This window comes from Camelina sativa, chromosome 9 (genome assembly GCF_030686135.1).
Source record: "Camelina sativa cultivar CO46 ecotype springtype chromosome 9, ASM3068613v1".
Lineage (NCBI taxonomy): Eukaryota > Viridiplantae > Streptophyta > Magnoliopsida > Brassicales > Brassicaceae > Camelina > Camelina sativa.
Genome location: NC_141888.1, coordinates 33,074,059 through 33,096,685, shown reverse-complemented (window position 1 = coordinate 33,096,685; position 22,627 = coordinate 33,074,059). Strand labels below are relative to the sequence as shown.

The 22,627-nt window shown below is 29.2% G+C and overlaps 2 protein-coding genes and 1 pseudogene across 6 annotated transcripts; 2 read left to right on the top strand and 1 right to left on the bottom strand.

The window, feature by feature from the left end:
- Positions 1 to 5,907: 5,907 nt before the first annotated feature.
- On the bottom strand, positions 5,908 to 7,371 carry LOC104712498 (uncharacterized). 3 transcript variants are annotated; one of them, XM_010429413.2, is made up of 5 exons: positions 7,219 to 7,371; positions 6,910 to 7,029; positions 6,686 to 6,788; positions 6,498 to 6,574; positions 5,908 to 6,393 (listed from the first exon to the last, which is right to left on the bottom strand). In XM_010429413.2, the coding sequence occupies exons 2-5, from the start codon at positions 6,991 to 6,993 to the stop codon at positions 6,292 to 6,294; spliced, it is 366 nt and encodes a 121-aa protein (XP_010427715.1). In that variant the 5' UTR covers positions 6,994 to 7,029; positions 7,219 to 7,371; the 3' UTR covers positions 5,908 to 6,291. The 3 variants fall into 3 exon arrangements, with proteins under 3 accessions (XP_010427715.1, XP_087323712.1, XP_019085781.1); XM_087467586.1 differs by lacking the exon at positions 7,219 to 7,371 and adding an exon at positions 7,106 to 7,214; XM_019230236.2 differs by lacking the exon at positions 7,219 to 7,371 and having other exon boundaries at positions 6,910 to 7,129.
- A 7,640-nt stretch (positions 7,372 to 15,011) lies between these two features.
- LOC104712495 (dirigent protein 17 pseudogene) lies at positions 15,012 to 17,601 on the top strand (annotated as a pseudogene). Of its 2 annotated transcripts, XR_015566556.1 has the most exons (3): positions 15,012 to 15,144; positions 15,493 to 16,020; positions 16,611 to 17,601. The product of XR_015566556.1 is annotated as a dirigent protein 17 pseudogene, transcript variant X2 (transcript). The 2 variants fall into 2 exon arrangements; XR_015566555.1 differs by lacking the exon at positions 16,611 to 17,601 and having other exon boundaries at positions 15,493 to 16,243.
- Positions 16,365 to 17,601, top strand: LOC147939090 (dirigent protein 21-like). The gene is made up of 2 exons (XM_087466550.1): positions 16,365 to 16,470; positions 16,934 to 17,601. Exons 1-2 carry the CDS (start codon positions 16,380 to 16,382, stop codon positions 17,401 to 17,403), a joined length of 561 nt encoding a protein of 186 aa, XP_087322676.1. The 5' UTR covers positions 16,365 to 16,379; the 3' UTR covers positions 17,404 to 17,601.
- Positions 17,602 to 22,627: the final 5,026 nt, after the last annotated feature.

Below are 22,627 nucleotides of genomic sequence, written 5' to 3'. Positions count from 1 at the left end.
AACGGCTTCGTCGAATCAGTCCCCTCACCTCACTCAGATATTTGCACGTGATGTTGGTAGATGACCATTGAGGAGAGAGCTTCGGTATCCGTATGAGTTTCCCTCTTGACGCAAAGTAGAGAATCTGGTTAAGTCGGAATCTTACTTTGGGACTTTGGGAGAGACTCTGGTCGGATCAGACTTTGGGATATGAAAAAGCATTTGCCAAATAATTGGAGTTGATTTTGGCCGTTTTCTCAACAAGCGGAACAAGGCTATTAGACAAAAGGCGGCGGAAACAAGCGTTGGATCACTACAAAAATAAATGTGGTTTTGACATCGCATATTTTGTAAATTTTACATTATTTATAAGTGAATTTTACCTCACTTATCTAAATCATGATGTATAATAATAATAACTAGCGACGGACCCGCACGAATGTGGGGATATATATATTTTTCAGTATTTATAAACTTTTATATAACTTTTATATGTTTAATTTTAATGATATTAAATACAATATGATGTAATTCAATATATATAAATGCAAAAAATAAAATAATGGGCCATAAATATTGAAGTCCAAATTAATAGTGTAGATGTGTCGTGTTTTTGTAAACATATGACCCATTATCACTCAATCTTCCTCAATAATTATTTGTTTAGAAAATAAAAAGACAAAAACAAAGAAAAAAGATGAAACGACAAACAGAGAGAGTTGTCTCCTACAAAAAAATTGGTTCCACCAATTTGATCTGATTCAGTTCAATAAACTAAATTTGTAATCAAATTATAAAAATCATACGTTGAGTATATAAACTATCAATTGAAACACATTAATATATGGATGAACGAACGTGCGGAGTATATATGTATGTATGTATATACACATTAATATACATATGTATGTGCAAATCATACGATGATCCGTACCCAAACCAAATCCAGTTTTTGGGTCGGGTTTCGGGTTGGATATTCAGATTTTTAATTATAATATCTGAATGAATTTAATCAATTTTTTTGATATATAAAAAAATCACAATTTAATTCTACAGCCATATAAATAGAACCGATAATTACTCAATATCTTTGAAAGCTATTTAAAGTTTGGTTCCATATATATATGTAAACATATTTGATTTGGTTTTATATTGTGAGATATTTACGAAAATAACAAATCAATTTAATACAATTAGATAAAAACAAATAATTATTTAGTTTAGATTTTGCAATATTTCCTAAACAAAATTTAAGTAATTAATCACGATTAGTATAGATTAAATCAAAATTTTATATATGTAAAAAAATTTAATTTGATTATATTAAAAGATATAGAAAAGTGTATGTAGAGTCTCAAATTAGCTAAATATATTTATACTATTAAAAGAGAAATATTTTTCATTATATAGTCATAAAGTTATCTATTATTAAATGTAATGTCATTCAAGTTAGAACAAACAAAAAACAGAAAAAATGGTAGTTTGGTTAAAAAAAAAAAACTAAAAAACCCACGTATCCTAAAGTGACCCGGTTCGTTTGTAGTCGGGTTAAATAAAAATACGCGGATCTGCTATCCGGTTTGAAAGGATTTGGATCCTATCCAGCAGGGGTAAAATAATAATACTCACTACAAACATATTTAATCTCTAAAATCACTCAAACTATTTAATGCATTTAAACGAAACTATCCAATTACAAACAACTAATTTAAAATTCAAATTTATAAAAAATAAATTTGTTACTATTAAATCGGGCAATTAAATTTAAACTTATATATGTAAACATATTTAATTTAGTTATATATTTTGAGATAAAAACCATTTGGAATTATTTTAGTCTAAAATTAAAATTGGTAAGAGCCATTTGGAATTATTTTAGTTTTGAATTGACATTTCATTTTTTTCTTTACTTTACTTAAAATTTGTAATGATTTTTGAGACATCAAAAATGAAATTGGACTTATATATTCTGCCTTCTCATTATTATTCATTTTTTCTTATTTTTATGAACCTAGACTTGTCTCCTATTTATAGTTCCTTATCATTAACTAATTATAACTTTTGACTGATTCATGATGAACTCCCTTTTGCTTCCAGATTCTCTAGTTTTTTTGCATGGATTTGCTAGTCTGATCTCTGTGAATGAAGATCAGAAACATCATTAAGAAGAAACAACAAAAAAGGTTATTTCTAAATAAGCTTAGAGGAATTGTTGAAATATTAAGAGTTAGGGATCACCTTGACATGATTAGTCTCTAAATAAAAGAGAGATATTTTTCCATCGACACTTCTGGTAATATTGAGGTTTTCCACCTAACCTGAAATTAGTACAGTGAAAATGATAAACAAAAAAAGTAGAATGGTTACTAAAAAGTAGAATGGTTACTTCATTTACCTTTTATCTGTCAATATTTTGTAAGCACTTGCAGCCATTACGATGGAAGAATTGTACAGATTTTAGAATGATTTTAATAGTATGGATGTTAAGTCATGCATCTAATTATATATTTATAGGCTTAGTGAGTCGATTGTAGAATATGCTAAATTCTGTGAGATAAAATCTTTATCTTTATAGGGAATGTTACTCGGTTTCCTCAATATAATAAATACCATATATTTTCAAAATAAAATCTTAACAAAAATATTGTGAACGTTCCTTTATTTGCGATGATTTTGAATTGTAAATGTCTATGATTGAGGTGATAGTAATTAATCTTGTCTACACATTTGGTAAGTAAATAATATTCTTTAAAATTTGAAATTTAAAACTTAATAAACAGTTCAAAATATAGTTAGTACATTTAATCATATTTTTTAAGATACGGATTTGGAAATTTCTTTTTAATATTCAAAATTTATATTTAATGACTAATATTGATAAGATTTCAAATATGGTTAGTATTTTGTTGATTGCATATCTTTATAGCTGTTATAGTATGTGCTAATTAATGGGGATTACAATTTTTACGTTTTTATAGGAATATTAATTTAATCGTACATTTCTTAACTAACATATTGTTTAAATTCTTCTTTTTTTTTTTAATAATTTTGCAGGCAACTGATTGGCTACAGGAGGATATGATTGGCGAAGCAAACACTATTAATCAGGATCCGATTATGTTTATCCCGGGTCGGTAAAGGGTCCGCGTGTTTTGACTAATTAAGTTTACCGCTTTGCCCTTTTCTTTTTTTTTTCTTTGTTCTTTCTCACTTTATTTCGTAGGGGCATGTAATGGAATACTTGTTTTATTTTTTTTTTTTACTCCTAAGTGTACTCCCCAATTAATAGTATAGATAATAGAAACAATTTGGATCGGTTGTAGTAAGTATTTACATCGATTATTGTATTTAGAATTAATGTTATTATGTACTATCATTTACAAAAAAATAATGTAAAATTTGGTTCAGTTGCTAACACTTACCACGGTTATAGTAATTAGTGATTAAATATTTGTATTATTTTAAGATGATGATAAACTACGTGATAAAACGATAATGTCTCATATACAGTATGTCATGTGTTTTGTTCTATCTTATAACCATAATTCTAATAAGATTTTATCAATTTGAGATTGTATATTTTAGTCTAACAAATAAAGAAGTAGGTAAATGATTCACATCTACATACATTTTATTTGTAAATATAATTATTTGGTACAACATTTATAACATAAACTTATATTAGTTTTCTTTCATCAAATTTCTAAATGTTTGAATAATAATCGCTTCACCATAAATTTTGGATTCACTTGAAATTTAATTTAACTATCCAAATTTTATAATCCCATCTTGATATATATATATATATATATATATATATATATATATATATATATATATATATATATATATTCTTGTTCTTTTTTTCTATAAAATAGTTTATATAATGTTTTTCAAAAAAATTATTCGTTTCTGTCTCTTACTCGATCTTCCCTATACATTAGTATTTTTAATTAATTATGTATTAGTAAAACTCAAATTATTTGGGGTTAATTTCTATAAACTAAACCTATGGATCAACCCGCACTTTCGTGCAGGGTTTTTTTTTAATTGTTTGTATTTTATTAAAAATAGTGAGAAGACCTATTATACATAAATTTTGGCAGAAAGTATAACTTTGTCTAATTTAACTTTGTCTAATTTAATTTAAATATAACTTTGTCTAATTTAAATTGATAAAGATATGAGAAAGCCTCAGAACATCTTTGATATTTTTTATTCTCATTAATCTTTTCATTTTGTATATTAGAAAGATAACAAAATTGATGATAAATGTTTTAATATAATTATTGTGTTTTCGTTTTTGTATAGTTATATATATTTAAAAATTATTTTTCATATTTTACGAAATATTTAATTGATTTCAACTAATTAGCATCTCGCATCAATTTAAGTTATCATTTTAAAAGAGATTTAATGTCATGTTTTAATTTGTAATCGTGTTTTTAAAAAATTGTATAAATCTCTAATTTTAATTATTAGAATATTTGTTAAAGGTTGAGATCTCTTATACTTAATCATTAATATAGTTTCCTAAAATATTTGAACTTATTATTTATACTGAATATAATTTCATAAAATATAGGATGTATTATTTTTGTAGTTAATATAGCTTCTTAAAATACTGGAATAATTTGAATCAAATTTAACACACGACTAACTGGATTTAGAAAACTATAAATGTTTAATATTTAATTTAGAAAACTTAATATTTTCGAAATTAATTATTTATGGGTTATTACCAGATCCAAAATCAGATTTGAAATCTAAGTATCCATCGTTTAACCAATTATGAAAAGATTTAATCATTTATTTCTTTAAAAACTGTTACCATTAGTTTAGGATTTTTTTTAAAAAAAATTATGTAGGTAAATGGATCTGTTTGGCAATATAAATATATGTTATGTTTTTGTCTTTTTTTTATGCCTAAGTGTACTCCCCAATTAATAGTATAGATAGTGGGTTATGGCAAATCTTGATGGTGGGAGTGTATTTTTTAAAAAAACGATGATGTATTTTTTTTGTACAAACAAACAAAACGATCTATGTCAAGAATCGACATAAATCACAGAAACAAAGAAAAGCAAACCTTGAATTCAAGAATTCTTACCAGCAGCACCAGTAGCAACTGTAGTAAGTACTCTTGGCTGAGTCAGAGTTCTTCAACTCTTTGAGCAGACGTTTGGTGTTCTTTAAACGGATTAAGGAAAGCTTATGGAAAAAAGGGAACAAATTAGTAAACTAGACCCAAAAAATCTATTAAAAATATCTAAAATACAAACCTCTGCTCTTGCAGTCAAGATGTTACGCCGGACCTCTTCCGCTGGTTCGCCGGACCTTTACATTATGGTTGTAAATTTTGTTATGTAAACGAAACACTATTGTATAAACTCCGAATTAATTACCACAATAAAAATTAATTTTATCAATAAACTTATATATATATATGTCGTCTAATGTAAAAAGATTAAAAACCCCATATAAAAAAAAAGACACACCATTAAAATTGTAAACTTTTAAAATCACAACCACACCTTTTAAATTCACTATTTTAATTGATACTTGCCTTAATTGACACTTCTCATGACCAACTGCTTTTCTACGTGTACATACACTGGTTTTATTATGTTTTTGATTTCTGATTTTTTTGAATATTCTTAATACTTTTCCTTTATTATATTATATAGCTTCATTATGATTGTATGTAAAATTAGTTATGTAAACGAAACATATATAAACTATGAATTACCACAATAATAATTAATTTATCAATAACTTATGTCGTCCAATGTAAAGATTTAAAACCCCATATAAAAAAAAAAAAAGCTTGAATAACCCAACATTAAAATTGTAAACTTTTACATCACAACCACACCTTTTATATAAATTCACTATTTTAATTGATACTTGTTATACTTGCCTTGAAGATGGGTAAACCAGAAAAATGTTGAGGAGCAAGTATCGTCGTAGATTGAAAAATTGTAAAAGACATGAACTCTTTCTGCATCTAAGTTCTATCAAGCCTCTCTGACTACTTTGCTTTGAAGGAAGGACTACCAAGCAGGAACCACTATAGACAGACACTTCTCATGACCAACTGCTTTTCTACGTGTACATACATTTTTTTTTACAAAGCCTTTTTGCATAACACAACCTGAATCGTTTCAGAATACTCTAGCAAACAATTAATGGAGCTTCTTGATCTCTGCTTACAGGAGGAGGCTTCTTCTCGCTATATATATAGCCTATATAAATCAAGATGATGCAAGCAAACTTAGCTTATTACTGAAACAAATGAATTGTCCCTACTCCCTAAAAGAAGAGACAACAATGCCTCGTCTTTTGGGTTGTGACATCTCGTCGATGCTGCAATGCTTCAATCTCTCTTTTCTTGAGACTTTCTAAAGAAAGCAACTGTAAAAGTCAACATTAGTTGGGTTAGCAGCAGCCCACATCACTGTCACTGTAAAGATAATTAAAAATGCCTAGGGGAAATTAACAGAACAAGAAAGCCTCACTCGTTTAAGAGCAGGCGGCCGCATGTCCGTGAAGATTTTTGCACTCTCTTCAGCAATCTTCTTCCATTCCAAATGTGCTGATGGAGTTACAAGAAGAACATTAGTAGAGTTAAAAAAAAACCAAACAAACATATATATATATGGTCATAATAACAGTTAAAAGTAAAGAAGAAAAGATTTGGTCGTACTCGATTTGAAATCGAGATAATCCTCGTATTTGCGAGCATTCTCAAGCTCTGTAGCCGCCTCTTCCAGGTAATATTGCTCATAATGTGCAACGCTGGCAAGCCCCTGAGATGAACAAACAATGAGAAAGCACAATCAAATCTCTTCGCCGCATAAACCAAAAAAAAAAACACAATTGTCGCTCAAGTAAGAAGAAGACACAGTGAAGAAGAATCTAATCACACACATTGTTTAACCCATCTATTCTTTTTTGACAAAATTTAATCTTCTTCAGCATCTTCTTCTCGGCGATCCAGTTCATCAACTGCATAGTACCCGGCGATGAAGAAACTCACTCTGATCTCCTCTGCCAACACAGAAAATTCAAAACTTTAACCCAGTAGAGTAGCTGGAGAAAAATATCAACAGCGGATTCCTCTAACCTAAAACCCACAAAGTAGTGAAGGGTGAAGAAGAAGCTAATCTAATGAGAAACTTTCTACAGAGAATACAAGTGAGGGTATTATCAATTCCTTTAAGTTCGAGAACCCCTTACCAGATACGAAAAGCAACTTTTAATCGAGCGGAAGAAACGACCAAAAGGGCCAACCAAGCAAGCTTTGGTTTATTTTCATTACAAATCACACAACTCTTTCTTTATCGGACCAAAAAAGGACAAAAAAGAATGTAAATTTTCGATAAATTCTTTAATTCAAAAATGTTAATACGACTGATTGTATATTGAAATTTGGACTGAGGAAACTTGACAAAAAATATATATATATATATATATATATATATATATTACTATGATTTTCTTTCTCTGAAATATTTTTGTTTACTACTAGATCAAATCCAATCTATACTAATGAAAAGAACTTAACATATTAGTATAAAAGAAACAACAAATAAAGGCCCATTAATCCCCAAACGATGGCCTTTTTGATATGTTTTGAGAAAATTGAAACAAGAAAGTTCCAATTCTGACATGACAAGTGTGATCCTGGTGTTGTGACTTGTAAGGAACTACTTCAATCTTTTGGTAGAGAGATGAAGCTCAATCGTCAAGTCAGGCAAGTCAGATTCATTACTCACAATCACTCAATACATTCGTTTCAGTTCCCCATCCATATGTGAGACTGAGAGTTCTTTTTTTCATGCATGTGCATTGTGCTTCTCTAGATGATGGAGTTGGAGATATTATTAGGGATGACGCTGAATTGTTGACCCAAATGATGGTAAAACCCTCTTCACTGTAAGTCATGTCAAAGTCCTCTGCTTTTCTTTATTTTGTTCTGTTTCAAGTTTATATATCTCCCTCAACCAATGATCCTTGTTTTTTTTTTTTGTTCAATGATCCTTGTTTTTTTTTGTTACTACTGAAGCGGTACTCGGCGACAAGGCACCAGAATTCAAAGCAAAACCCTTGATTTTACTGAGCTAAATGGAGTCCAGAAGCATGTATATTGTGTTTTATTTGTTTCTTGTTTTTTAACCAACAGTGTGACAAGAATCTCAGGTTTATGTTTCGTTTTGCAGGTTTGCATGAAAAGCTTGAAGCTAAGTATAAGGTATGAAAAGAACATTTTCCAATATAATCTCAGATTTTGTTTTCATTAAGGCTGGTTCTTATAATTCAGACTTAGACAAATATATTACGGAAGTTTCTTTTAATTCTCTATTTTTGTGCAGATGGCTGATATGCTATGGGTTTGAAGAATCAAGAAGATTCAGAACCAAAAAGGTAACATTATCAAACTGATTCTTCTTGTTATAGATATCTTTGACTCAATACGTCTTCCTTTAATTTGCCAATCTTTAAGTCAGCATGTTGCTTTAAACCACAGATTCTGCTTTATTTGTCAATTTATAAACTGTAATGCAATTTCAGAGTGACCTCGAGAGTAGTAGATGTAAGCAAAGCTTCTGAACAATTTCGTGTACCATTCATGAGCTTCGCAACATTACTAAACCGAAGAGAAACAGCTTCCCCATCATCTTCACATTACTAAAAAATTAGCTAATGGATAGTCTTTTGCTGTTTTGCAACACGATCAGAGAGTAAGAGAAGCAAACAAGAGTTGGTGTATCAAATGAAAAAGACTGGGAATCTAGTATTTTTTAAGGGTCTTGAGTGTTTACACACTTGACACAGTCTCATTCTAATTCGGATCAGACTTTGTGATATGAAAAAGTATTTTCCAAATAATTGGAATTGATTTTGGCGGTTTTCTCAACAAGCGGAACTAGGCTTGGGCATTCGGGTACCCGTTCGGGTTTGGTTCGGCTATTTCGGGTTTTCGGGTTTAGAGGTATAGGACCCGTTTGAGTATTTTTAGATTTTGGGTTCGGATCGGGTTCGGATCGGGTTCGGTTCGGGCATTTCGGGTTCGGATTCGGATTACCCGAAGTTCACAAAACTCAAAATTTTAGTATCTAAGTTAGTCTAAATTATTCAATAATACGCAGTATATCTAAAAATTTAGAGTATTTTCTACCCAAATTTACTAATAAACAGTTTAAATACTTAAGACTGTTGAAAATATCTAAAAATCTGAATATTTTGAACACTTATATTATTAAAATTATAAATATTACTAATATATTACTACTATATATTAATAATGTTGGTATATTCGGATACCCATTCGGATTTCGATTCGGATCGGGTTCGGATTCGGGTTTTCGGATTTAAAGATTTATAACCCGTTCGGGTATTTTACAATTTCGGATACGGATTCGGATCGGGTTTTTTGGATCGGGTTCGGATTGGATATTCGGATCCGGGTATTTTGCCCAGGCCTAAGCGGAAAAATGCTATTAGACAAAAGGCGGAAACAAGGGTTGGATCACTACAAAAATGAATGTGGTTTTGACATTGCATATTTTGTAAATTTTACATAATTTATAACTTATAAGTGAATTTTACATCACTTATCTAAATGATGTGTAATAATAATAGAAACAATTTGCATCGGTTGTAGTAAGTACTAGATTAGGACCTGCGGTACACCGCGGTGCAAATTATTTATAATTAATATATTTAAATTATAAATTTTATTTGTTGGTTAAATATGTTATAATTATATAATAATTTTTAATTTTATGATTTAAAGTTTAAACCATATAATACCGCAATATAATTTCTTTTTAACATAATATTTATTTAATTAATTTAATTTGATATGTCTATTCTCTGATACAGATAGTGTTAACAAAATAATGAAATGATGTTTTACCCATGTAACACCAAATTAATGATATTTTAAATTTATGTAAATATCGACAAACCTGTTCCGCTATATAACTTTATCCCGAGATATTTTAACTTGCACTATATCATCTTAATTTTTTTATATTTATTGTCTTGTATTATAAATATTAGCTTGAGTTGCTATGTTAATTATTAAGATTGTAACCATTTACATTTTATAAGATTGGCGCTTCTTATAAAGTTTAAATATTTATAATACTTAGAATTTTTAAAACGGTTGAGTATTTATCATATTTGAAGTTTCGTAAAAGTTTAAATATATTATTAATATTTTAAAGGTCTTTTAACTTTTTAAAAAGTTGAAATATTTATAATATTTAAACTTTATAAATTTGAAACTTCATGAACGTTTAAATATTATTAATATTTTTAACATTTTATAAAGTTTAACGTTCTAAAAAATATAAATATTTATAATAATTCTACTTTTTATAAATTATAAATATTTATAATATTTAACTTTTTAAAAATCTTTAATAAAGAATCGGAATAAACCAAATAAATTTTTTTTTAGTTTGAATGCATGATAAATCAAAATTTTTGTATTATGAATCATTTTGGTCTCTTTTATAGTATGACTCTAAACCATTGCCCAAATTTTTTAGGTGATGTGGGATATTATATCCGTAAATTGAGTAATATATGTCTGTTTTTAAAAATTTGTATTACATCATACGCAGAAAAAATCATAATTTTTATTAACTAAATGTATTATAGAATAATTCAAGATAATTTAAATATAAATTCAAATAAAAATGAAAAAGAATCATAAATATATATGTTTAAATGAGGTAGAAAAAATTCCTTATTTTTAAAAATATAACTTATAATTAATTTGAAATTTTTGGTAACTAATATTAAAGTCAATGCATTAAATGCAAAAACTTTCCAAAAAGTATTTTTGAGCAAAAACTGCTGCAAAAATACTAGTATATATTTACATCGATTATTGTATTTACAATTAATGTTCTTATGTACTATCATTTACAAAAAAATAATGTAAAATTTGCTTCAGTTAGTATTAATAATGCTAACACTTGCCACGGTTATAGTAATTAGTGATTAAATATTTGTATCAATTTAAAATGATGATAAACTACGTGATAAAACGATAATGTATTTTTCTTTTTCTTTTTGTGCAAACAAACAAAATGTCATGTACTAAACGAATAAAAAAAAACTCATGAAATTGAGTATATAGAATCTATATATACATTTTTATAGACATTTAGAAAATAAATCCTGAAGTTGGTATTTATTTACAAGAAATGCCATTGGTATTAAATTTTTTTTTTTTCATTTAGTTAATTAATATTAAGTTTCTATTTTTAAAAACAAGATTTTCCATCCTAAATAAATTTCTACAACAATGGGAACCACTCCCTTTAACATCATTAAGTATTAAGTTTATAATTAATTAAATTAATATTAAGTTTCCAATTTTACAAAATAACATTTTCTCCATACACAATTCAGATTGTTTGTAGAAACTAATTAATTTAATTAATATTAAGTTTTGAAAACAAGATTAATTAATTATAAACTAATTAATTTTTGAAAACAAGATTTCTCATCATAAATAAATTTTCAAAACAATCGGAACCACTTCTTTTAACATTAAGTATTAAGTTTATAATTAATTTAATTAATATTAAGTTTCCAATTATACAAAAAAATATATTTTCTCCATACACAATTCAGTTAATAATTAATTTAATTAATATTAAGTGTTTTACATAAATTTGGTTAACTGTTATAGGAGCAAATGCAATTAATTTCAGTGTAATTGTTCTACATAAATTCTGAATTTAAACAATTATTCAAAAAAACCAACTGTATGATTTTAAAAGGTAACAAACATATTTACCATTCAATTTGATATCTTATTCAAGGAATAATAATAAAATATGAAAGATATGGCTTGCTCACATATTTATTTTTATTTTTATTACGTATTTAAAACTATTTTTTACTTTCACGGGTTTCGTATTATGAGTTTTTGCAGATTAAAAATCTTTGAACATGTTGTCTCACCCGCTTAGCATGACGGATTTGGACTATGGAACCAACACTAAAACTATTAGTTTATCTCATATATACTATAGATTTATAATCATAGTTTTGAAAATTAACTTATAAAGTATTTAGTATATGAACTACAAAATATTATAAATACTATAACACATTCTTAATATTCTAAAAAAATAAAAATAAATACACATAAAATATATATACTAACATACTATATAGGTATATACCTCTGTTTAATTCTAGAGAACAAAACAAATCTAAAATTTTATGTTCTATCTAATAACAAATTTAGTGTAATTAGGTTATAAACTTTATAAAACATATCAAGAAGAAAAAAATTCTAAATTAATTAAACAAAAGTTAGTAAACTGAGAATTTGAAAAATAAATAAATTAAAAATTGTTATTTAAAATACACAAATCTATAATTTAGTCCCGCGGGTAAAATCCTAGTTAGAAACTTAATTACGATGTAATATAAACTTATATTGTATTACACTAGATAGAATGTGTGAAAATAATGTTTAAAAAAAAAAAATATATATCAACTAAAATCTAAAATCCGTATACAGAATATTACTTAAAACTTAATTAGTTTTGATAAAATTCAATATATATTTTTAAACGCGTGTCTAGTATGTTAATATTATATACTCTAGTAAATTAAACTTATATTTCTACATTTGTGTCTAATAATTATATGAGAATGGTTTTGGAGGTCGCCACGTCAATATGGCAATGCTGTAAATAACACGTGTGGACAAAGTTACTTTTAATAATGCTTTTCAATTAGTATGTAAAGGATAGCTGCTCAGAATAGCTGCAATGGAATTAACTCCAAACTTGTGTCTAAACTTGCGATTAAGAGGTAGTTAAAAGGTTTGGCAATTTTTCCCCCAAAACAGAATCAGAATAGAATATAATATTCTATCAGGAGGATACCATTTTCCGTTTTATCATCATTTTTTTCCATTTTCTGTATACATAATGGTTCTCCAAACTGTATTTTATGTCTCTTCTACATAAAACCAAAACCATGGTGGGTTATGGCAAGTCTTGATGGTGGGAGTGTATTTTTTTAAAAAACGATCATGTATTTTTTTTGTACAAACAAACAAAACGATCATGTCAAGAATCGACATATGCAGGCCCAATCTTATGCATGATCATGTTCTTGGTCTAGATCCAAAAGATCTATTAAAAATACCTTAAATACAAACCTTTGCTCTTGCAGTCAAGATGTTACGCCGGACCTCTTCCGCTGGTTCGCGATATTGTTCTAGTAAAGCTGTTGCTCTTACTCTATCCTCTTCGATGGTCGCCCTTCTTTATTTTATTTTTGCTTTGCGGATTATTTTTTTCATACTCATCCAGTATGTTTTGTAGTCTTTTATAGTCTGAAAAAGTTGGCACAAGATAGACAGATCAGGGAAACCATCACGAACCACTATTCTACCAAATCAGTCAATCAGACTGTTCAAAGAGAAGAGCAAACCTCTGTTAAGTTATCCAGGTTTTGGAAACTTTCCATAAATTCTTTAATCAAAAAATGTTAATACGACTGATCATATATGTATATTGAACTTTGGAGAGAGGAAACTTGACAAAAAAAAAGTTTGATATTTTTCTATAAGTTTTTTAATTACTATAATTCTCTTTCTCTGATATTTTTCTATAATTTTTTTAATGCATTCATGTAGAATTTTAAATGACCAATCAAACTCAGCCATCTTATTAATTAACATTTGGATTAAAAATATGGTAGTTTTCTATATTATTAATATTTAATTTTAAAATTAATAATAAAATTTAAAAATAAAAATATTTTATTTCTCTGAAACATTAAAAATTAACTCTTGTATTCTCTAGTAATCACATAAAGTAGAACCTCTATAAATTAATAAGGTCGGGACCATGAAATTTTATTAATTTATAGAGGTTTTAATTTATCGATAAATTAATAATTATTAATTTATGAAGAGATTTTTAATTTTCATAATTTTGAAATTTTTGTATTACAAAATAAGATACTTTTGTTGTCATTCATATTTTAAAATTTTGTTCTTAATTTATAATCTTGTTTATCGTAATTGCTAAGTTGAGTTTAGTTAAAAGTGATAAATATTAGAAGCTTAGAGTTTATAAGAAATTGCTACTAGTATCATTCATGTTAATGATGAAGTCGAATAAGATATTGTGGTAATTTTAAAACCAACTACATATAAAGAATCAATTATCGCATTTAGAAATATTCAGAATTTTTGGATGCGATTTGAAAAGACAACAATGAAAAAAAATTAGAGATGAGCTCCAAAAAGAATGCAAATTCAAGAATATGCAAACAACAATAGAGTTATCTTTCACTAGATTTTCTTATGTATATATATTATTTGATTAATGATTTATGATATTGATGAGACCATATTTTTACATAGGATTTTCAAAAAAATTATTATCTTATTAATTTATCGAAATATGTCATTTTTTACATCGGCCCAACTCAAAACCAGAAGAATTTATTAATTTATAGCGAGTATTAATTTAAAAAGTATTAATTTATAGAGGTTCTACTGTACTAGACCTTCCCTCGTGCGTCACAAAATAGGACAAACTATATCCATTAGACGGACCAGTGATAAAATAAAAGATATTACTAGAGAAAACAAAATAGCAGAGTGACCTCGAGAGTAGTGTAGATGTAAGCAAAGCTTCTGAACATTTCGTGTGCCATTCATGAGCTTCGCCACATTACTAAACCGAAGAGAAACAGCTTCCCCATCCATCTTCACATTACTAAAAAAATTAGGTAATGGATAGTCTTTTGCAACACGATCAGAGAAGCAAACAAGAGTTGGTGTATCAAATGAACAAACACTGAATCTATTTTTTAAGGGTCTTTGAGTGTTTACACTTGACACGGTCTCATTCTAATTCGAATCACACCTACATTATTCCTAATTTATAAAAAGGCTAGCTTTGGTAAGCAAAAAATGATTAGTATTGCTGAGTGGATCCATCCAGAGTTAAGTTGTCCGCGTTGCCAAACAAATGTGTCTGGCTTAATAATCTCTTAAAACCTCCCGCCTCGCCTCCCTTCGCCGCCGTACACACTCGACAGACTACGAACGACGGTGGCCCAAATCTCCCGCCCGTAAATTTCTATCTCCACCTGTTACTGGTAAGTGAGCCTCTTCTCGTCTTTCGATGCGTCGTTTTTTATTGGTATAAAATTGGAATCGCCTCGCCGATTGCTGGGGAATTTAGGGTTTGTGCTAAGAATCGATTGTTTAAATGTTCCCGGAGATGACAATTTCATCACCATAGTATAAGATTTAGAGATCGATTCGTTCGTTTTCAAGTTTGTATCTGATTCTCGTGTATCAGTTATATGAATGATTCGCCTTAAATTTGCTTCATCGGTCCTGAAACCTACAGAAACTGTGAAAGATGCACTTGGTTCAACAGATGACTGATTCAGCTAATGTTTTGAATCTTAACTTAACTCTGTGAGCTTTCTTGCTTGCAGAAGATAAAAAAGATGGAGAACACTAGGAACATTAAGCAAGAAGCACCACCGTCTCTTCCTCCAGGGATCTTCGAGATACCTGGAGAGCCTGCTGTTGTTATCAATGGTGTACCTGATGAACCTCAAACAGATTGTATGGTTCCCAAAGACGAACCAGTATCATCATCATCATCAAGTGGCAATGTAGGAAGCGGCGAATGGCTCGAGGGTAGACAAGTTCGCAAGTTTTTCTTGGGTCACTACTATTCTGGTGTGGTGACAAAGTTCGACAAACAATCTGGTTGGTATAGAGTTGAGTATGAAGATGGGGATTCTGAAGATCTTGACTGGTCTGAGCTTGAAGAAGTACTTGTACCTTTGGATGTTATTGTCCCTTTGAGGTCAATCTCGTTGCAGATCATCAAGAATCGACATATGCAGGCCCAATCTTATGGATACGCGCCACAGCGCTAGACCAAGAACTCCAACACGAAAGCGGTCTGCTTGTTTGTTGCTCAGAGGTGAATATGGTGAAACAGGAGCAAAGAGGTTGTTGTTACACTCTCTTATGCCTTCAAATTGGTAACAGTTGAATAGTCTTTTTGAATATATCATCGCTTGGAATATATTAGAAGACTATAGTGGAATCATGGAAGAGTAGATACCATTAGAGATATGAAACGTTTTTTTGTTCGATTATCTCAAATGCTAACCCACTTATAGCAGATGAATACTAACCTTTCGTTTTGAATAGTCATATTGTTTTTCAAAATGAGTTTAATATGTCCCTAATTTCCCCCATTTCCTCCTATGCAACATACCTCTGTGTCTTGGTTCTTTTCAAAAAACGCAATCACATCTTCACACTTAATATAGCCTAAAATATCAGTTGAGGTACCGTCTTCGTCATGGCTAGCCACCATCTTCTTCTTCTTTCTCTGTTCTCGGCTCTTCTTTTGGCAGCCACCATTACAGAATGCGAAGCTTACTCAAAAACAATGATGGCACCATATCCAGAACATAAAATCGTCTTTTTCTTTTTTGTAATAAAAGCATTCTTTTTTTTTTTTCTTGTCAACCATAAAAGCATTCTTTTCAATTTGTTTTCTTATGCTCACCTAACTTTTTTATTTGTTTAGATGCCCTGAAAAGCAAAACGAAGATTATGTCCACATCAATGGAGGTCTGTTTTTAGAACGTTGCATGGCTAGCTGTAGTACACCGAGAAAATATGTTATCAAAACATTTTGTGCTTTCAATCAATAACTCTGTTATTGAGTATAAATTATGCGATTACTTCCACACAAAAAAAAACACAATCACTTTTCACTCATATAGCCTGAAAGATAAGTTCAGCCAGCGACCATCTTCCCCATGGCTAGCCTTCTTCTTTCTCTGTTCTCAGCTCTTCTTCTGTCAGCCACCATTACAGAATGCGAAGCTTACTCAAAAACAGTGAAGGCGCCATATCCAGGACCTAAACCAGAGAAGCTAACTCACCTCCACTTCTACTTCCACGTCATTGACTCCGGAAACAAACCAACTGATGTGCTAGTCGCTAAAGGTCCCACAACAAACTCCTCTGCAACCAACTTTGGTTTGGTTGCAATCGATGACGATCCATTGACGACGGGACCTGACATAACCTCAGAGGAAATTGGGAGAGCTCAAGGGATGTATGCATCGGCTGACCAGAACAAGGTTGGTCTGCTTATGGCATTTAACTTTGTTTTCACCAAGGGTGAATTTTCCGGGAGCACCATCTCAATGTATGGCCGGAATCCGATATTGTCAAAGGTGAGAGAGATGCCAATCGTCGGAGGTACGGGGGCTTTCAGGTTCGGAAGAGGATATGCACAGGCCAAGACTTTTGTGTACAATACTACCAGCGGAAATGCTGTGATCGTGTATAATGTCTATGTTTGGCATTAACTATTGGCATTTTTTTAATGCGTTAGTTTCACCACTTTCTGTTGAAAATCAGATGAAATAATTCAAATAAATATCATGTGGGATAAATGGTTTCTGTTGTTGTTGTTTTTGTTGTGTAACTGTTGTTGTGTAACTGATATTGTGATTTTCGTGTAATGTATTGTAAGTGTTATAAAAATTCGCAGTTTATGTGATGAACTCTTTGTTGCCCAAAAAAAAAAAAAAATGTGATGAACTCTTCAGGATATTGTTTTCTAATCGCAAAATGGTCAATTTCTAATAATATATTATATTGTTTTTAATGTTTTGATTAAAACATTACTACTATGGATTTGAATAGTTGGAGGGTGGACAAATTTGTCTGTGAATTAGATTGCTTTTTATTATCTATTTATCAAATATATTTTGCGGTGTAATCCACCAAAAATAGACTAGGTATAAATCGTTTTTTATAAAAAAGATAGATTCGCTTTGGCTACAACAGTTATTCGAATCTTACGTGTTATAATATAATAAGTCTCGTTGTAACACTTTATTACTGTTCGAATCTTACGTGTTATAACACTTTATTACTGTTTAAGAATAACAATATTATAACCTTAGAATGTTGACTGTTGTGACTTGTGAGCTAGCCTTATGTATCTCACTGTCCCAGTCCCTCTGAGGTCCAAACTCTTTGTGGATCAACAAGGAACGACGTACAGCACACATGCCCAGAAATATAGGCGCACGCCAAAACGCCAGAGAGAGTGAAAATGGTGTGAGGTAGGAGAAAAAGGTTACAACTTAATGCCTCGAAATTGGAAACGCTTGTCTATATATTCTTTTTGAAAATCTCATCACTTCAAATAAATTTTAGACGACTAGCTAGTAAAACAGTGTAATACTAAAATCATGGAATAGTAGGTATAGAAATATTTTTACGTGTTTATACAATACGACGACAACAAACGTGTCTGTGACTTTCTTTACTTTAGATAAAGTCGTAAAAAGTTGTCCAAAACAAAAGATAAAAGACATACAACATATCTCTATCTACTTTCTTTTTTGGTAATAATTAAAAGCAATTTTTTCAATTTTAAATCTTTATGCTCACTTAGACAATTTAGAATGGGGGTATTGAAAATAAAATTCAACTGTTTAACTAATGCAACGAGGGTGTTGAAAATTGAAAAAAAATGATGTGGATTCACAAGTGTTGAATTATTTTAACGGATTGAAAGAAAAAGAAAGGGACCAATTTTTACATGTGTCATGTGTTAATTGGACAAAAAAAAAATATGTCAAACAAGATATAGATAGATACATCCGAAAATAATAGAATATATTTATTGAGTTTTTTTTACATCTACATTATTGAAAAATAATTATTGATATGATATTACTTTAAAAAAAATAAAAAATTATATCAAAATTCATCATTTTTCATACTCTATAAATAGAGACTTGTTTCATTAGATTTGGACACAGAAAAAAAAACCATATTTTCATAATAATTTTCTATTTACCTCTTATAAATTCTTGGTTTTATTTTTTTCAGTCATCTCTGAAAAAATAGATCCAAACAACAACCCTTCTAACACCCAAAATTCATAATTTTATTTGTTTTAATAATGACTCTCTCTATTTTCGTTTTTACTATTTATATTTTCTTAATTAAGAACATGAAATTTAAATAAAAGAAAATAAAAATATTTAACTCTTAATTACATTAATTAAAATTTAAACGATAGTCGTTATTGATACGTAATCGGAAAAACTAAAACATAAAAGAAATTAAAATTATGAAATAAAAATAAGTGGAGTAGAGTGTTGAATTTTATTAAACAAACCATTGTAGAATGTAAAATTTTAGTGGATGTTGAATAATTAGGTGGAAGAAAGAGAATATGATGTGAAAAAGAAATATATGATGTGGAGGGTGTTGAATCTTAAAACCATTGTTGATAGTCTTAATAATTGTAACCTTTAAACGAAGATATGTCCACATCATCAATGTAGATAACAAACTCATGCCTCACAATGAGTGAAATTGGTGAAGTAAGAAACCATAATTTAAAGATTTTAAAGATTATTCAAGTGTTTACATTTCTATGCCTCAAAATTGTAAACACTTGAATCTATACTATTAAAAGGGAAGCATTATTTCAAGGCAAAAATGAAACATAAGAATATATGACATAAAATGACCCTGAATAAAGTAAAGCATACAAGATAAGAAGGACATTGAAGTAAATTTATAAGTCAAAACACGCGGATCGTATTGTCACTCTGTTTTTGTTAGTTCGGATTGTGTTTTGTGTGTTCAGAGTAACAATACTTATTTCCGTCACCAAACAAGATATCATTCAATCGAAAAACATCTGGCCCATAAATAAGACATAAAAAATGGTAAACGAGCAGCCCATCAAAATCAATATCCAATATGCAAACATTTAGTGGCCTAATTACATTAAATACAATATTCTAAAAACAGCATTCTTTAAATAACAAATATTGACTACTATAATTCCTATAATTTCTACGAATAGCAACAATAATGAGAAACATACAATACTTATGTCCCTATAATCACGCGAATTACCAATTTGCATATCTCCAATTTATTACAAAATCAATAAAGAGAATCATCTACCGAAATCATTTAAAATTAAAGCTTTACTAAATATATAAAATTAAATAAAACAACGACACAATTTAAGAAACTATACCAAACTTTAAAAATTACCAACAATATCGTTTCAAATCATGTTACCTAAACTAACAAAAGAAAATTACGCGAAATCTTTGCTACTTACCATATTCTCATATAATCATTTACTCGCCAAATATATGCTAGGTATATTCTAAATACCTAGGTCTTCAACTATAAATATATGAGTCATCTAAAGCAATGTAGCTTACAATAATATACTCGATACCCAGTTAATATATTATAGAAGAAAAAAAGGCTGCAAAACAATGGAATCACGAACCTTGCTAATATTAAGCCATTCAAGCCGACTATGAAGATTCAAGTGCGGATCGTTCACTCATGGCGACAATACACGAGTTTCACTGGATAAACCTTAGAAGTGATCTTAGCAGATGTCGAAGTGGGCTTATATTTGTAAATATAAATATTTTATCTATGTACTTATATTTGTTTAAAACATAGATGATTACGATTAATTCTAATAATTTACTATGTGATTGTATGAAATTGCAATGTTTTCCACATGGACAGCTTTATGTTCTTATATCAAGAGTGATTTTCAAATAATGGCTAAGGTGCTAATCTTTGGTAAAGAAGTTTTTCAAAACATATAAGCAATTTATGGACTTCGAGTCTCTTACATTACTTAGGTATACAATTTTTTTAACTATTACAATATGTATAGAACACATGAGTTTACTTTCTATTGCTTTAGTGAGTGAAAATAGTGTGAGGTAGGAGAAAAAGGTTACAACTTAATGCCTCGAAATTGGAAACGCTTGTCTATTCTTTTTGAAAATCTCATCACTTCAAATAAATTTTAGACGACTAGCTAGTAAAACAGTGTAATACTAAAATCATGGAATAGTAGGTATAGAAATATTTTTACGTGTTTATACAATACGACGACAACAAACGTGTCTGTGACTTTCTTTACTTTAGATAAAGTCGTAAAAAGTTGTCCAAAACAAAAGATAAAAGACATACAACATATCTCTATCTACTTTCTTTTTTGGTAATAATTAAAAGCAATTTTTTCAATTTTAAATCTTTATGCTCACTTAGACAATTTACAATGGGGGTGTTGAAAATAAAATTCAACTGTTTAACTAATGCACAGGCCAAGACTTTTGTGTACAATACTACCAGCGGAAATGCTGTGGTCGTGTATAATGTCTATATATGGCATTAACCTATTGGCACTTTTTTATGCGTTTCACCACTTTTTTTTGAAAATCAGATGAAATAAATAACATGTCGGATAAATGGTTTGTGTTGTTGTTGTTGTTTAACCGATATTGTGATTTTCGTTTAATTTGTATTGTGAGTGTTATAAAAATTCGTAATTTATGTGTTGAACTCTTCAGGATATTGTTTCCTTATCGCAAAATGGTCAACTTATAATAATATTATATTGGTAACTAACATTTTTAATGTTTTGGTTAAAACATTACCACTACGGATTTGAATAGTTGCACCGGTTAGGATGAACAAATTTATTTGTGGGTTAGATATATTGTTTTTTATTTACTATTCATCAAATATATTATGTAATGGTGTAGTCCAATGAAAATAGAAAAAACAATCTATACAAACTAAGTATAAATCGTCTTTATACTTAAGTCGGACGCTGATGGATTCCTCCATCCCAAAATTGAGTAAATTAAATCGTTGATGGATTTCTTTGCTTTAACTGCAACATTTATTCGAACTTTTACGTGCTATAAGACCATCGTTACCGGCAGTAACCCTCTCATATTCCTTTTAAAAAAAAAATTTATTTTATTTATTTATTATTTTTTATTAATTATAACCATTATGTGAGTGATAGCTGTTAATTATTTGAGAGAAACCGTTCTTTCTCTAGTAATTTGAGCAGCGATTCTTCCATTTTTTTCTTCTCTTTCATCACTATATTAATTTTTAATTAATGAATCACTTGATTAGTAACTCCCATTAATGATGCCCTAATAAGTCTCGTCGTAAAGTCTATTACTATTTACGAAAAACAATATCAGTATAACCTTTGAATGTTGACTGGTTTGACTTGTGAGCTAACCTTATGTATCTCATTGTCCCTCTGAGGTCAAAACTCTTAGTGGATCATCAAGAAACAACAGAACACATGCCCAGATATATGGGCGCACGCCAAAACGCGAGACAGCGTTACAATTAATGGTGAAATATGAACATATATAAAGTCTTTTTGAAAATCTCATCACTTGAAATAAATTTTAGACGACTAGTAGTAAAACAGTGTAGTGCTGAAATCATGGAATAGTAGAAACACTAGAGATTCACGTGTACGTACAATAGGATAACAACAAACGCTAGAGTGAAAATGCTAGAAAACCATTTTTGGTAGATGAACAAACGTACTCTGCAGACTTTCCCTACTTTACATAAAGTCATAAAACTTTGTCCAAAAAGATAAAAAAAGTCATACAACATATCTCTATCTTCTTCTTTTTTGGTAATAAAAGCATTCTTTTCAATTTGTTTTTTATGCTCACTAGATAATTGTAAGTT

Bases quoted from the DNA above. Each gene is read 5' to 3' on its own strand.
- LOC147939090 (XM_087466550.1), top strand. From the start codon at position 16,380: ATGGCTAGCCACCATCTTCTTCTTCTTTCTCTGTTCTCGGCTCTTCTT. The intron at 16,471-16,933 runs TGATGGCACCAT...AAACAGTGAAGG, and splicing joins CGAAGCTTACTCAAAAACAA to CGCCATATCCAGGACCTAAA.
- LOC104712498 (XM_010429413.2), bottom strand. From the start codon at position 6,993: ATGCAGTTGATGAACTGGATCGCCGAGAAGAAGATGCTGAAGAAGATT. The intron at 6,575-6,685 runs GTACGACCAAAT...TAACTCCATCAG, and splicing joins TTATCTCGATTTCAAATCGA to CACATTTGGAATGGAAGAAG. The intron at 6,394-6,497 runs GTGAGGCTTTCT...TGACTTTTACAG, and splicing joins GGCCGCCTGCTCTTAAACGA to TTGCTTTCTTTAGAAAGTCT.